The following is a 15,919-nucleotide window of genomic DNA, read 5'->3' on the forward strand; positions in this document are numbered from 1 at the left end:
ATTAAAACCAGAAAACTCATCCACTGGAGTCTACTCTTAGAATTTTCTGCCCAAACTTACGTGCCCCTACAGATACTTGAAATAAATACAAAGCTCCACCTGAAGCCATTGATCCTACACATTATCCCAGTGATTTGTTTTACACCAGTTATTAAATCCATTTGAACTTTGAACCAAATATGCAAATTCAATCAACTTGCTATGCCTTAATTAAAAGAAAATGAGTTTTAGTTAATGACAGTGTGAGCCAATAAAAAACATTTACTTTACACCTTTAAGTGATGCAAATTGAGTATTTCACATATAAACAAATTTATTTTTGACGGTAAGATTTGCTAATAGGAGCACCACAGGATAAACCAACTCTTAACAACAATGGTTCTATTTCAGTTTCATTCTTATTTTTCCCTTGCAATAAATTTGGATGCATTAATTTTTTTTTTTTTTGCAATACCCTCTGTCAATTAAAATACTTTATCAGGAAAAAGTGTTAATTTGAAAACAAGCAATAATTTACCCACAATGAAATGATACTACATATTATCCATAAAAATGTTTTCTCTGTCTTTGCTTAAGTTTTTCCAATTTTTCCTTCCTCCAGATAAATGGAAAAAATTTTTCAGTGTTTTCAGAAGGAAAACTGTGCAATTGTTAACATAATCACTTGAATCTCTGGGTAGAATGAGTGAATATAAGACAAATTCTCATATGGGATATAATAAAATCAATTGGAAAACTGTAAGATGAAGAACTTTAAAATGATTACAAGAGTAAATCAATGTAGCTGTCCTGAATTTATATTTGTTATTAATTTTAATATGGAAAGTACTATCATTTGGATGTTATTGATAAACTTCTATATTTTAAAGGAAAATATGGCAATATCCAAAGAGACAACTGCAAGAAATGTTTTAAGATCTCTCACATTAGGAAGAATCTAATAAACAGAAATTTGAGACCTGTGACTATGACTTTTAAAAGTATATTTTAGAGGGTATAGCCTAAGATGATCAATAATAGTTCTAAAATGATATTTTACACATCTGTCAACTAATTGATAAAAATCTTATAAAAATACAAAAATACAATTTTAAATAAATGAGGAAACAAAGCTCAGTATCTTAGCAATCACTCAACAGCAGTCCAATCCCTTTATCTTACAAGTAAGGAAGCCAAAGAATTTGCTCTTCTTCTTTCTACACAGTCTGATATCCCCTATTAGGTTCCCACTGCTTCCTCACAGGTTCCCACGGTCCACGGAACACATTCACGACACCTGGTCATGGTTGAGACCATGCCAACTGCCTTCTGTCACCCTGTTCATCACCTTGAGAGGCCTTTGTGCTTGGTCCTTTTAAATAAATGATTCCAGAGTTTTTCAAACTACCACTGGTCATGAAAGCAAAGAACTGTTGCAGTATTCGGGGGGCGGGGGGCAGGAGTCAGGGCAGCAAGGCTATAATCATCAAACAAAGGACCTGGACACTATTCAGGTCTAGTGTCACTGAAGTCTACTTTCCTGTCTTTCAACATGGGATCCTGAAGGAATCTAGTTTCCATTCGCCTACCCTTCCCAGAAGAGGGGGTGGAGGAGGCAACATAGTCTCTGTTTTCTACCCTCCACGCAGCAAAAGACAAGTCCATAATTACTTACTGGTGTGTAGCTGGATTTTCTTACAAATAACAAGGATTCTCTTATATATAATGAGGCAGGTCAGAGGTATTATGAAGAAAGAATAAACCCTCAAAAAGAAACATAAATTTTTTCCCATTGCCTTTAATTTTTCACACTCAGTTCTATTGGTAATACCCAATATTATCCACAGGTCATATCCAACCAAAGGGCTGTAGAACCTTAGCAAATCACCCACTCCTTGGGCCTGTCTTCTCATGTTTGAAATAAAAAGACTGAACATCTCAATCTCCAAGGTCCTTTTATACTGGAATACTGTCTCATTTACAATCTAAATTCAGTTATAAGGCAGATTAGACATAGATTCATCTGCTTGTCTGTTAAGGCAGTGCTCTCCAAAATGGGTATACACGGCAATTAATTAGGGGAGTAGGAACAAAATATTAGAACTTTTATATATTTTTTAATCCAAAAGGATAGGACAAAGACTCAGCTTTATATGCTCTTCCTGAATATTCTGAATGACACTGGTGTCTTCCCTTGGTCTGTAGAAGAACAAGAGCTCCACAAAGCAGAGGGAGCATCAGGGAAGCACTCTTGGTCCATTCTCAACTTACAGCAAGTTTCTTGTGCTTGATCATGGGTTTTTACAGATATTATCAAATGCTTACCAGATAGACGAGAGGCTTACAAGGATTTCTGCAAAGTAATCTCAGATTAAAAATAATACCAATAATGCAAACATAAGTGAATGACTAAAACACAGCAGGGCCAACACTTTTCTTGAAACAAGCTCTTTGTCAACCTCATTACGATGAGCAATGATGATGGAATTAGATTAGCTCTGACAAGCTGTAGTCCTCCCAAGTCAAAATTATCAAGATGTATTAGAAGAGTCCACTATCCTTAATTCTGAAATTTTCATTGGTGTATAATAGGCTTTGAGGTTTGTTAAAAATGATAATACATAAGTAAAATTTTAAAAAAAATTTCCAATATATGTTGACAAAAATTTATACTGATAAGGGTATATAATTAACATAGCTTAGCGCCTTCTTTATGGGGAAGTGGTTGCAGCTGCAACTGGATGCATGTGGAGAGTTCACATAAAGCTGCTTCATAATATTACGGCCTCAGCAACCATTTTGTTTGGCCAAGTGGCCTGCAGGAGCCTTAAATGCAAGACTGTGCCCTTGACAACAGTCCGCAGAGTCACAAGCAAATGTCAGTTCCTAATATGACTCCTCCTTGTGGTCATCAGTGTCCTCCACCTCCTAGGCCCATCCCTTTGTGCACCTCTTAGAAAAGACCACTGCAGAGCTTACCAAAACCTAGCTCTTTTTAGTTTGAATCGACCAATTTTGTCTTAGCTTTGGAACCCCAAAGCACTCCACCCACCCTAATAAAGGCATGTGCCCCAGGTCCTGTCTCTGTCTGTGCTCTGCCGTGACCTCCCTGTGTGACCCTTGGAGGTGAGTCGTGTACCTTCTTGGGGCCTGTAAATAATAAACTTCTCTATTTCAATTCCTCTTGTGGCCTTCCATTGAACTGCAGCTCACCATCTGGCACCCTGTGCGCCAGTTAACAAATGTTAATTTAACAACGTCATAATAACGCACCACGGAGCACTGGAGCCACACAGACCTGTGCTAGGCTCACAGCTCTGACACACAACGAGCTGTGTGGTCTGGATAAGCCTCTGAGGCTCTGATTTCTAGTCTAGAAAGCTGTGAAAATCTTACCGGTCTTGTAATCTGTAAAGGTGTGAAAACAATACCCGTCTCACAGGGTTGTTGTGGGACTTGAACAAGAATACTTGGCACATGTAGGCCTTGATAAATATTATTTTCTTTTTCCTTATTCTTTTTTTTTTTATTATTGAAGTATAATTGTTTTACAATGTTGTGTTAGTTCCTGGTGTACAGCATGGTGATTCAGTTATTCCTTACTCTTATTGCCAAAAAAACAAAGACATGTATTTGCAAAGTGAGAGAGGGCAAGTTAAGACTATAGTATGACACTATTTAAAACTGCATTATTTGTTTCTCTTAGGGTACAATAATCTGCCCCACAACAGAATTTGCCCATGTTAGCTGAGATTTAAGAACTGAATTAACAGCTTTTGCTTAACTTACCACATCAAAATTTAGATTTTCTTCAACCCATGATTTTGCCTCTTCAAATTCATCTTTCATTTCCATAATAAAAAGTGTATCCAGAGCATCTACTATTGTTGCTCCTTTGAAATTACCTGAAAATATCAGGAAAACATTTACTCAATAAAATACTTTTGACAGATACATACATGCTAATTGACCATATCTTGGAAAGAGAGAGGGTAATATCAAATTTATCAGTAAACACGAATCCTGAACACGCCCTGAAATTCTTTCAGTAAAAGAAAACATAAAAGCTGCATCAAAACCAAACCAAAAATTATCACAGGCTATAGATTGGTACACTAATCTTTAGAGTCTCTTCTGAGTTGCAGAAAATAAATCCCTTAGAAATCTCATTTGTGATTGCATTCTCTAGCAAGGAAAAAAAAAACAGGCCTGAAACAAGGAGCAACACACATATTAATTTTAATGTAATTATATCAAAGTGTACCTATGCAAAACTGTCTAAATATAATTAGATCTAAGATTGTAGTGATAGTGCTAAGAAACCACTACTCTAAAATGGAATTCTACCCCCTCTTTGCACCCTGACAGATCCTCCCCTCCCCTCACACCCTCCTAGCCAGTCCTGACTCTGAATTATTTTCTCTGAACTCCCTCAACAGGAAGACTTCACATGCTCTTACACTCATTACTTTTTACTTTTATTTTAACTACTTATATGCATCTCCTTTCAGTCTGTAAACTTCCTTAGAACAGAGAAGTCATGTCTTGTTCATCTCCACAGTCCATACTAAGAATTCTAGTATGTTTTTAATGCTTAATAATAAATTAAAAACCACCACTGTATTAACAGAGAACTAAATAAACTCTCTGATAAAGATTATGGCAAAATCTACACATAACTGCTTTCTTAATGGTATGAACAACTTTCATAGAGATAAAAACAAAAGTGGAGTTAAATTTTTTTAAATTATAGTAAACAATAAATTTAAGGTCTCTGAGTCTGTGTGAAGTTGCTGAGTTTCTCTCTTCAATTCCTACTTTTCATCACCTATGTTAACTGGTCACTGTATCCCCAGAAGATGACTTCAGAAACATCTGAAATCAGTTGAACTGCCACTACAGCAGGTTCAGGCTCTCTTCATCTCTGAAGTGTGTCACTATACTAGACCAACCAGCCTTTTCCCCACTCTTCCAGCTCTCCCTAACTGTTCTTGCAATGACCTTCTCCCTACCGGAGAGCCTACGGTTCTTCAGAACTTCGTATGAGCATCTATTGAGCTACCCAGTGCTTTGATAATTCACTGTCTACACATATGTCTTCTGCACTAGGCCATGAACTTTGCAAAGACTTGTATAGTGTCTATTAACACCAGTGCTGGAGAGAGAGCCAAACTCAAGGAAGGTCCTAAATAAGTGGAAAAGCACAGTGTGGCGATTAGGAGCAGACTCTGACCTGAGCCACACCTGGGTTCAGATCCCAGCTCAGCCAGTTAATAGGTGGCTAACACAGGGCAAGCTATTCTCTCAGCTTCATTTTTCTCATGTATAAAATGCATAAAATAATGAGGTTAAATGAGAAGATGCACAAATGGCATGTGGCACATACTGTCAGATGATACTGCTATTTGTTTTATGATTTGATACTATTTAACACCTTCAGTTGAAGTATAGAAAGTCACCTTTTCTATGGTGAATTCAGAAGCATCAGAATAAGACTCCCTCCCCTTCATCCTGTTACTTACAGACAAAACTACGGGAGTTAAAACCGAATTGAGTACAGTGGGAAGGGCACTGGGTAGCTCCTGTGACCCAAGGAATCCACCTACCACTTCTGATATTTAGCTTCCTCACCTCCACAATGGGAATGTTGTGTAACACCCAGAGAACCAATCGCAGAGGGATGCCGAGAGACCAAACGCAATAAGAGCATGCCAAAGAGGATAAACGGGAGTTCAAATAACTGGCCTAATCCATCCTCACTTTCCCTCCCACGGCACAAACAGGAGAAATTTAGAGCCAAAGTTGAGAGTCACTAAAATACAGTGAAGGTCACCACGGCTGGCTGCCTTGGCCAGCTTATGGATAAAGACACAGCTTTCACCTGACAGGAAGCAGTTAATGCAGCCAGCAAATGCTCCTCTGCTAGGTACCACACGGGAGCTAAAAATCTTGATGCTGCATCCATAGCCATTAAACAAGAATCTTTGGAAGTGTGCCCCAGGCATCAGTATTTTTTCAAGGGACACAGGTGGTTCTAATGTGCAGCCAGTGCTCTGTCTGAAGGACACGCTATGCACATTCCCTGCAGACAACTCCATCAGGTGTGCAAGTTTCCTAGCAACACAGCCTGGAGGGTCACACAAACTTTCTCCACCACCCACAAGTTCAGGCGATTGAAGAGGAGTTACTGTCACTAAAGAACCAAAGTACATGCTACTCACCAAACAAACTACTTGAATGGCCTTCTTTTGATACAGGCTTCAGTTCATTTTGCCCCCAGGCGTAACGTTTATAATTATTCCAAGCATGTTTCATCATCTGAGAAAGGAAATGAAAATAGGATTATAATTTGAAGTTGGGATGTTTTTGCTTCAAAATAGAGCATATATTGAAGACCTAAAAGTTAGAACATTAATAGTCACTGCTTAGTGAAAAGGATGATTAATTAAAAGTGACGATGGTATGAATAAGCTAGAACACACACATAACACACAAATGCACACTGTCCCTTTATGCTTACAAATGGAGATTTTACTTTCCTGACTCCATTTAGCCCTATTTAATATACATATCATTTTCAAAAGTCAGTTCCCAGCAACAGAAATTTAGCTTATCATAAAAGGATGAACCATTCTTACACCTATTTCATCCTATTGACATTAAATCTGCAATAACTCTATATTTAAAATTCACATTTTTGCATAAGGTTCTCTGTACTTAGTATATAGACAAATATCCAAGGTTACCACTTTAAACACTTTGATGTATCTTGACCAAGTCAATATGGAGAAGTATTTTTAAGTATCTATAGGAGATGGAAAAAAGAAACTCTATGGGTATAAAGAGATTTTGGAAAACTTCAGCCTATTTTAATAAAATTAATATTTAACTGTATATCTATATCTGTGTATACCTATGTAACTGAAGATTGACTCTGTATATTACCATCCTAGACTCCTTGTACCAAAAATGTTTTTAAAGTCCAAAACTCCCATAAAGTAGTTGTATACATTTTAAAATGTTATTAATTTTAACAAAATTAATTTATCTACATACAGTGAAAACCAATCAATTTCTTTTGGTTCATAGACAAAGTTCTGATCTTTTGTGCTAGATATTAACTGTAGTAGAAAGTGAACGATTTTCAAGGGGAAAAATTATTCTCTAAGAGCTTATCAAAATAGTTGTATAACTACTGTATAATAGTTGTGCAAATTATTTTCAATGACTCCAAGAGTATACTGCAGATAATTATTTTTGCATACATTTTTTAAGAAGTGTTGAGGACTCCTCAGCTGTCTAGAATTTATTCATGCCACTATTCCCAATCCATTAGAAATAGTAATTAAAATATGGACATAATTTGGAAATATTCTAATTTGGCTCCATATTTTAAAATATCTTAAAAAGCACCACATAAAGCTATAAATATTACATAAAGGCTGTTTATCACTAAAAATCTAGAGCAAAATCAATACAACTTTATTAATAAGAAAGTCTTCAAATGTCCCTGATAAATACATAGTGAACATTTTTATTTAATCAATTTGTATATTACCTTCTTTCTCACTACTATTGCTACTAATCCTAGCTATCAAAAATCTGTACTATCTGCTAGGTACTCTGCTAAATGCTCTATATTCAGTTTTGTGTTCATTTCTCATTACAACCGATGAAATGAGGTGTATTATCATTATTTGGTAGATGAAGAAACTGAGACTCAGAAGATGAAAAAGCTGAGACTCAAAATTAAGATATTTCTCCACAGCTGAGGAGCCAGGTTCCTCGCTGAGGCTCCAAAGTCAGTCGCATCAGTCCCACACTACATCAGCTTCCTTTAATGAGTCAAAAACAGAAGCTTCCTTTGATTAATCAGATTGTTGATCTTCTAACAATCGATGAAACGTGTTTAGTGTTTTGAAGACTTTCTCCTTACAAATTAATTTTATTGAAAAGTATAAGAGATTTGAAGGGAAAATAACCTGATTTATAATCCCAATACCACCAGTTAGTCACATAATCATGGATGAGTCATAGAAAAAGTGGGATCAAAATTCCTCCCAGGGTGTGTGTAAGGACTACAAGAGCAAGGCCTGTGTGATGGCACCTGGCACACTGCCTGGCATATGGCGAATAATCGTGTACCTATTGAATTTTAAACCTGATTGAAACCAATTAAAGTCACATCACAGAAGTAGAAACTAATGAGCCTCTGAAAAGACTAGGGACACGAACACTAGGTACAAAACCACCTTGAGATTGTATCTGAATTTGATTTGTGTTTTCCCATTAAATGTACGATATGTGGTAAACTCTTCATTCCTGTACATTTCCAAAGATACTTTATAAATTCAAAAGCTTTTGGAATGTACCTAAAGCAAGAACAGAGAAAAACTGCTATGATGATTTGCTTCAGCTCCAAGGCTGAATGGAAACCAGTGCCGTATACTATTAATGACTCAAAGACAGCATAAAGCTCTCCCATAGAAGGCTGTCGCTTTCTCAAAACTGTTCACTTATACAATGTGCCACTAGTACAGAACCTCCTTGAGTTACCTCTGTAGTATATATTAACTTTTCTTATCTTTTTTTCCTTCAAGGCAAAATCTGACACTAATTGCTTATCTGCCTGTATCTCAAAAGCTGCTGTGACACACTTCTCAAAATGGGTTCCTCACCCCATGGGATTTCTATGAGTTAAGTTTAGAAAAGAAAAAGGAAACGACGTGGTCAAAATGTCCTGTATGGAGCATCAACAGTGATTTCTCCAGAAATCTGTGAAATGAAGAGGATCAGCCAAATTGTTACTGGATTCCAACAGTTGCTCACCTCTGGAGATGATTTACCACGTCAAAGCACACAAGACTTCGTGTGCGTGTATGTGTCTAGGGGTGTGTGTGTGTGTGTGTAGAATAACAATGAGATTAAATTCACAAGTCATATATAAAAGCAACTTTGTAACTCTGATTTATGACTTACACAAATTTTGAAAGTATCGAAGTGCTACTAGCTTCTAGTTGTACAGTGCTAAGCCACTAGCCAGCTGAGGGACCGTGAGAATGAAGCATTTACTCCCTCTAGACTCAGTGTGCTCAAGAGCTGTTAGGACAAGAACGGCACTTCTAAAACGCAACTACTAACGTAGAAGCTCACAGAAAGGATTAACGCTCGGTTTTCATAAGCTCCTTCATTTTGTTTTGCAGTCTTTCATCAATTTAATTAGGGTTACACAGCCTGACATACTAAGTAGAAAGATTAAAATAGGTCTAAATTAGATGTTGATTAGGACGTCAAACCCAGAACTCGGACTCTCTCAAAAAAAGACAAACTGAAAACAAGTCGAAAATTTTTGTTGAATTTTATTTTTTCCTGAATATTTATATTTGTGTTGGTAAAAGGTGCAGCTAACATAACCTGTAAAGGGAAATATACAAGATCCTGGAATGGTAATCCATTGTTTTGACCGAGAGAAGCTGACATTAAGGCATAAAACATCAAAATTAGCATTCCTGACTCTATGCCTATAGAATATTCCTCAATTAGCACTTTCTTCTCAATTGGCATCAGTGCTGAGTAATTAGGCAAAGCTGATTATTGGGTATCTGCTACCCTATGAGTGATAAGATGCTAAAGGACTAACAGAGAAATGTCCGCAGGTCTATCATAACCTAATAAATAACGTATGGAAGCTTAACATTCTCCCTTCTTACGACACTCACAAATGTTTACAATAAATATAAGAGAATAATAAGAAAACCAATTAAATGTTGTGCCTAACTCTATTGTTGTAAATAACAGTTTGTTTCCATTTTATGCCCTAATCAAGGACATGGGAAGCCATGAATAAACAAAAATATGCTTGAATTTCCCCAGGTATGTGTACATTTCACAATTGACATTTTTGTCACTAGCAACTACCCTTAGCAAATATTTTTATTTGCTGATACTTTAATCACATGATCTTAAGTTATTCATAAGGCACATTAAAATTCTTTTTGAAAATCTGTTTTTTTTCAGACAGGTCTGATGAGAATTTGGGGCTTTCAGTGCCTTTAAAAAGCACACATGTTCAAGTCCCACTTACAGGCCCCTCCTGTGGGGCCTTACACAAAATTTCCATAGTTTGGCAGTATGATCTGGGTTCCTGGTTCTGGCTGACTGATCCAGGCCCTGGTGTCTGATCCAAAGAAAGACATGAGCCATGAGCCTTTGAGGTGAGGCACCCAGGGGTGATGTTCTCTCCAGTGGATGGACAAACCCAGTCATCTACTGCACCTCGGGGAGTGTAACTGGAAGATAATCACAGAGAATCTGGAGGCCAGAGGCGATGGAGAAGCAGAGAGTACAAATATATAGAGGAAAAAAGCCACAAGAAGTCACAAACAATTGAAATCATGAGGGAAATGGAAGGCAAGGGGAGAAAAATAAGAGGAGGCTGGGAGGCAGACGGGGGAGGGGAGGGCAGAGTTGGGGGTGGGGCTCAGTTATCTGCACGGTGCCCCAGGGGAACCAGGTTTGTAGAGATGCTGTATGACCTCAGACAACGCTGCTGAATCCTAACTGTTGAGGAATCTCTTCCTCTCCTCCTGAGGCATGGCGCTTTGCCTGCTGAGACTGTTTACTTACTTCCCCTCTGTGTCCTTACAGAAAACCCTCCTGTTTATTTGAGGAAGAATGTGTAAGAGCAGGTCACCAGTGGCAGGCATCTAACAAACTGGGTTCATATCTGAGCTCTGCCATCACTGGTGTGACTCTAAGCGAGACAATTAATCTCTCTGAGCCCACTTTCCACATCCATTAAGTGTAAATAAATAAAAGAACCAACCTCATTGGTTACTGTGATGATTAAATAAAACAATGCATTAAATAAAATAACACATTGTCTGACACATAGTAAGTGCTCGATAAATTACAGGCATTAGAATTATTTTTATTAAAAATCTAAACATTGCTCTGATCTTTGCAATCTGAAAGAGTTTCCTACTTATTCCTACTAACATATTTAAACAGGGAAGGCAAATATACACAAAACCAGGTTTAACCAGCATACAAACTCTAAACATACACAACTACTCGGTATCCAAAATGTGGACAGAGAAAGGATGAAGGCCCTTTCTCCAAAAGATCTTCTCCAGACGTAGGGTGACATGGGTTGATTTTAGTTCTGAAGGTTCACACACTAGCTTTCTTGAAATCTTGGTTGTGCTAGGCATCCTTATGTAGGGGATTTGTTTGAGGGATTTGGGGGGCTGATTTAGGAAAAAGATATGCCCATGAGAGATAGTAACATCCAGGTCTTACTGGGTGGTGTTTGGACAGGGCTGCATGAGACTGTCCAGATGCTTAACGGGAGGGGGGCCAGCGTCCAGAAGAGGAGGAAGGCAAGGGAACTCCCAGGGCAGAGCAGGTCAGAGAGGGGGCTTCCCTGTCTAGGTGGTGTCACTCAGAAGCATGGCAGGGAGCCTCTGGGTCAGAGAACTCCGAAGAACAGGAGCAGCTTGGGGGTCTTCAAACCACAAGGCCCTATCTTACCAAGGGCCAACAGATGCTGGGCTTCGAGGGGTATGTAAAGCAGGCAGGCTCTAAATGGCTAAAAATCTACTTGTCTGGCTATTTAAAAAATAACTGGATGTGTAAAAATTTGAATTTGATGCCAACGGCCTTTTGAGCTAACACGTCTCAGCCCATAGTGAAGAAACGAGCAAACTCAGGAACAAGGCAGAGGCCTTCTTTGGCTCACTGATGTCACAGCTTGCCATCTGGCACTAGCGGGAAGAAACTCAAGTCCAGTGACACTCACATTCCTGCTGTTCTAGAGGACACAAAGGGCTGTGACTGGTTCAGCTGAGGACTAGTGGGGGAGGTCAATCTACCTCACTGATTGTTAACCTGGAAATCGGCGGCCTTGGCTCTTAACATTATACTTCCAGTTGGTGCTTTGTAAAACGCTGATTTTAAAAGCCTGTCAGTCGTTGCCACCAAACTATGTCTGAAATTACTTGATTGTCACATGAAAGTAACTTCTGAAACTTCCAGATAAAAATCTCAACACAAAACATTTTTAGGATCCTGTATCAACCATCTTTCCTTTCATCTTTGATGGGACTAGGAAACGGAAGAAAGGAAAGAAGATAAAAAGTAACTTCAGGGAATCAAGTCACAGCTTCTCCAAATCTTCACTTATCTGTCAGAAAAGAATTTCTAGATATGTGAACACAAGACAACAATCTAGCCGCCCCGTCCTCTTATCTGGTGCTGTCCCACGCCCTACATTTCCCCGTGGGAATGAAGACAGAGAGGACCAGAAGGAGTACAGGGCCAGCAGGAGACCCAGTGCTGAGGACGCTGTCCCAGGGAGCAAGGCAGGCGGGCTTTAGCTGGGAGACTCGGAACCCGGCTGCCCAAGTCCCTGCTCTCTCAGACTCTGAGTTTCTCATCTTTAAAAAAAATAATGGATGGTAACAAATGTCCTACTGTGGCACAAGGTGTTAACAGTGGGTGTGTGCTGGGGCAGGGATTCATGGGAACACTCTATACTTTCCACTCATTTTTGCGGTGAACCTAAAGCTGCTCTAAAAACTAAAATCTGTATTTTTTAAAAAAGAAGAAGAAATAGCATTACCTTCCTCACATCATGGTCAGGAGATCAAATCTGATAATGCACCTGTCTGGAAGGAGACATCCAATGAGTTTTCCTGGCCTTCATCCACACTTCCTCCTCACTGCCCCACCCAGGTGCAGAAGACAAACAGAGAAAAGGGAGATCAGCCCAAAGGAAAACAGACACTTAGCTACACTCACAGTGGACAGGGCAATTCAGGGAGAGGGAAATTAGCAGGGTAGGAAAGAGGCCAAAGTCACCCAGAGCTGACAGAACGCAGAGCATGGCAGACTGCATTCGCAGACACTGCAAGCCTGGAGCCGACCACAATTACAGTGTTTCGTACCCTCTCACCTAACTGCTATCAGGACGCCACCCAAGACAGTGCTGGGAAGTTCCTCCCCACTTAACACAGTGCAGTGGGCAAGGCCAGAGTCCAGCCACCTTCTATCTGTCCTTGTCCAGCATGAAGGAAACCCCTCCCAGCCGTGACAGTTTCCAACTTTACCCCATATCAAATTAAAACATTCTTCAGCATCTTGCTCAATTTCTCTCATCCAATGGTGAAATATATTAGTTCTCTCTCCCTTTCCCCAAGGCTGTTGGGTGTTCTATTTCCAAGGTTCTTTTTCCCAATGTTGCAATGACAGGTACTACTAACTGAGTGCCTATTGGAGGCAGGGTGTGAATTACAAATGAGTATAGAGTAGGGGTACCAGACTTATGAAATAAAAAGCTTGCATCGGACATACTTATACTAAAAAGTATTTATGTTTATCTGACATGCAAATTTAACAAAGAGTCCTGTATTTCATCCAGGAACCCTACAGCTGGGGGATAGGACCCATTCAATCCCTGGTTCTGTGTCAAGGGCTAGCTCCCTGGCTTGTGCCCTTCTCTGCCATGGGCTCAAAAGAGGGACTGAAAATTCAAGGGCCAGGAAGAAACAGAATGGCCGGGTCTAGGGAAACTGAAAATGACAGGGAATGTGGCCAAACAAGATGAGGGCCCTGACTAAAGCCATTTGAAAAAAAAAAAAAAAAAAAAAAAAACTCTGAAAAAAAATAACTAAGCTTGCTTTCAAGGTCTGAGCCAGGTTTTCCAGGGGCCTGGGGAAAAAAAAAAAAGCTAGCTATGGGGAGAAAATATCTGTGAGCCACAGATGGCCCACAGACCATGGTTTATGGGCACATGTCTACACTGTACTGCTCTGTGCTTAATTAGGCCTGTGGGCACGTTGCTTTCCCCAGCTCAGTGAGCAGTGACCAGCCCACTCTGCCACAAGCTGACCTCGGTGCCTGCTCTTGGACTGTCCCAGCCCCCCAGGACACTGGCGCAGTCTCTCTGCCTAGAATTAGCAAGGTCCTTGAGACCTGAGATATCTAAAGCATTATGCTCAGACTTCTCAGCAATTCTCTTCTTGCTGGATGAGTGGTTGTTTCACATTTCAGAAAATATTTAGAATTCTAAACACGACGCTGTTCTACAAATGAAACTTCAGAAGCTGTGAAGGAGAAAGTGACTTAACTTTGTCCAACACCTATCAGGCACTGTGAAGGGAAACTGATAACAATTTACCACACATTTAACCCTCACAACACCCCTCTGGGGTATTATTAGCCCATTTTACAGATGAGGAAGCTGAGGAAAAGCACGGCTTCAAATGCTCCCATTCTGATTCTTTCCTCTACATCACTTAGAAGAGCTTGACCTTTTTGCTGCTTGCGAAATTTAAGATAGTCAGCTATAGCCTCTGAGCTCTCCTCCTGCTCCATGCACAGAGGTCAGCTCTATGTGGGTCCAAAGAGATGCGGCCAGGCCTGCCACCAAAATGGCACACACTAAATTTGGCTTATAAATTGGCTCAAGGACAGGACCCTGCAGCAACAGCTTTTCTCGCCTGCATTATATCCTTCAGCCCTCATGACTTTCCTTCCCTCCACTTCAGCTTTCTCTCTCCAGCTCCACTGCCCAACTCTTCTCCTCGGGCCGTGTAGGCTACCTGGGAAGACAAGATGGCTCTGTCCTCCTCCAACCCTGCCCATCATTGGATTTATGGAGAACCGTGAAACCCTCTCCTTCACACCAAGCTGCTGACTGTGCTGACACCTGCTCACTTCAGCTTCCAATGCTTCCTAAACTGGCATCACCACCACCAGGGCTGAGGGTGGCCAGTTTTCCTTCCTCTTCTCCACTACCCTACTGCTTTTTGCCTGTGCAAGTTGTTTGTTACCAGGCACCCCAGGCTGCCTCATAACCACTGAGTGGATAGATATATGTATGTATTTTCCTCAGCTTCAGATGTCCTGAATTCTCGTGCAGCCAATTCAGTATACTTTTTTTTTAAGATAGCAGGAGATATATAAAGGAGGAGTAATAATTTAAGGCTATTATTGCATGAACACTAATGGGCCAAAGAACATTAATTCCCTAGTGAATTGAAAGAGCAGTTAGAGCAGCAATCTCTTTAGAAAAAGAGTCAGAATGCCTGATAAAGCCAGTTTAAAGAAAAGAGAATTCTAGTTAATCACTTGTGGAGGACAGATTGTCCTCTTTCTAAGAAGTGTCTCACTCTCCTAAGAAAAAGTCAGTTTTACTATGTCTAGATCAGGGAATTTGGTTATATGCTATTTAATGGTTCTCCTTCTTTGTGCTCAAATCTGACATTATTTTAAATCTTCTGTGCTATTATCAAACAAAAGGGTACTAGGAACCCTATGCTCCCCCCCAACAAACAAACAAAAAACCCAACCAAATTTCACTAAAATGTAAGCATATATCTCTAAAATATTCTAAGGGATAGTATCTTCCTATCTCAAAATGTAGCCCTTAGAGAAAGGCTTGTTCATATGTGAATTATCTAGTGCCTCTCTTTTTTGGAAAGAAGCACTATTGGCGAGAATGATTTCTTTACACGGACAAGCTCTGGATCAGCCAAGGGTCTATCACTTGCAGTTATTTCTTCATCAGAAATATCTGTCTTGTGGTTAATGACTCTGGTCTCTTTCCACATAAGCTGTCACTCGAGTTCAAACGTTAAACCTCAGGGTTTTTGGTGTGTGTTTGGATAATTTTTTTTTTTTTTGACCGAAGTATAGTTGATTGTATTACAATGTTGTGTTCATGTCTGGTGTACAGCATAGTGACCCAGTTATACATATACATATTCTTTTTCATATTCTTTATCATTGTAGGTTATTACAGTCGACCTAAAACTGCCTTCATTAGATTTTCCCCGGCTAAGTAAGGCCTCTGCAGTCAGTGGGAGACTAGCAAGTGGTCCTTTGTAGGCCCAATGGCAGCTGACCTTCCCTGTCCAGCCCCCAAGTAAAGACTTAT

At 39.7% G+C, this 15,919-nt stretch overlaps 1 protein-coding gene across 2 annotated transcripts in view; it reads right to left on the reverse strand.

Moving 5' to 3' along the window:
* The window catches only part of MAN1A1 (mannosidase alpha class 1A member 1), a 151,469-nt gene that overhangs the window by 106,719 nt on the left and 28,831 nt on the right, over positions 1-15,919 (reverse strand). For both annotated transcript variants that reach the window (XM_032484791.1, XM_032484788.1), the window contains exons 3-4: positions 6,201-6,297; positions 3,769-3,884 (exon numbers count right to left, since the gene is read on the reverse strand). In XM_032484791.1, the coding sequence (XP_032340682.1) occupies positions 3,769-3,884; positions 6,201-6,297 (213 nt within the window). The remainder of the gene's footprint in view (positions 1-3,768; positions 3,885-6,200; positions 6,298-15,919) is intronic.

The sequence above is a fragment of the Camelus ferus genome, chromosome 8, assembly GCF_009834535.1.
Source record: "Camelus ferus isolate YT-003-E chromosome 8, BCGSAC_Cfer_1.0, whole genome shotgun sequence".
In the NCBI taxonomy this organism is placed as follows: domain Eukaryota; kingdom Metazoa; phylum Chordata; class Mammalia; order Artiodactyla; family Camelidae; genus Camelus; species Camelus ferus.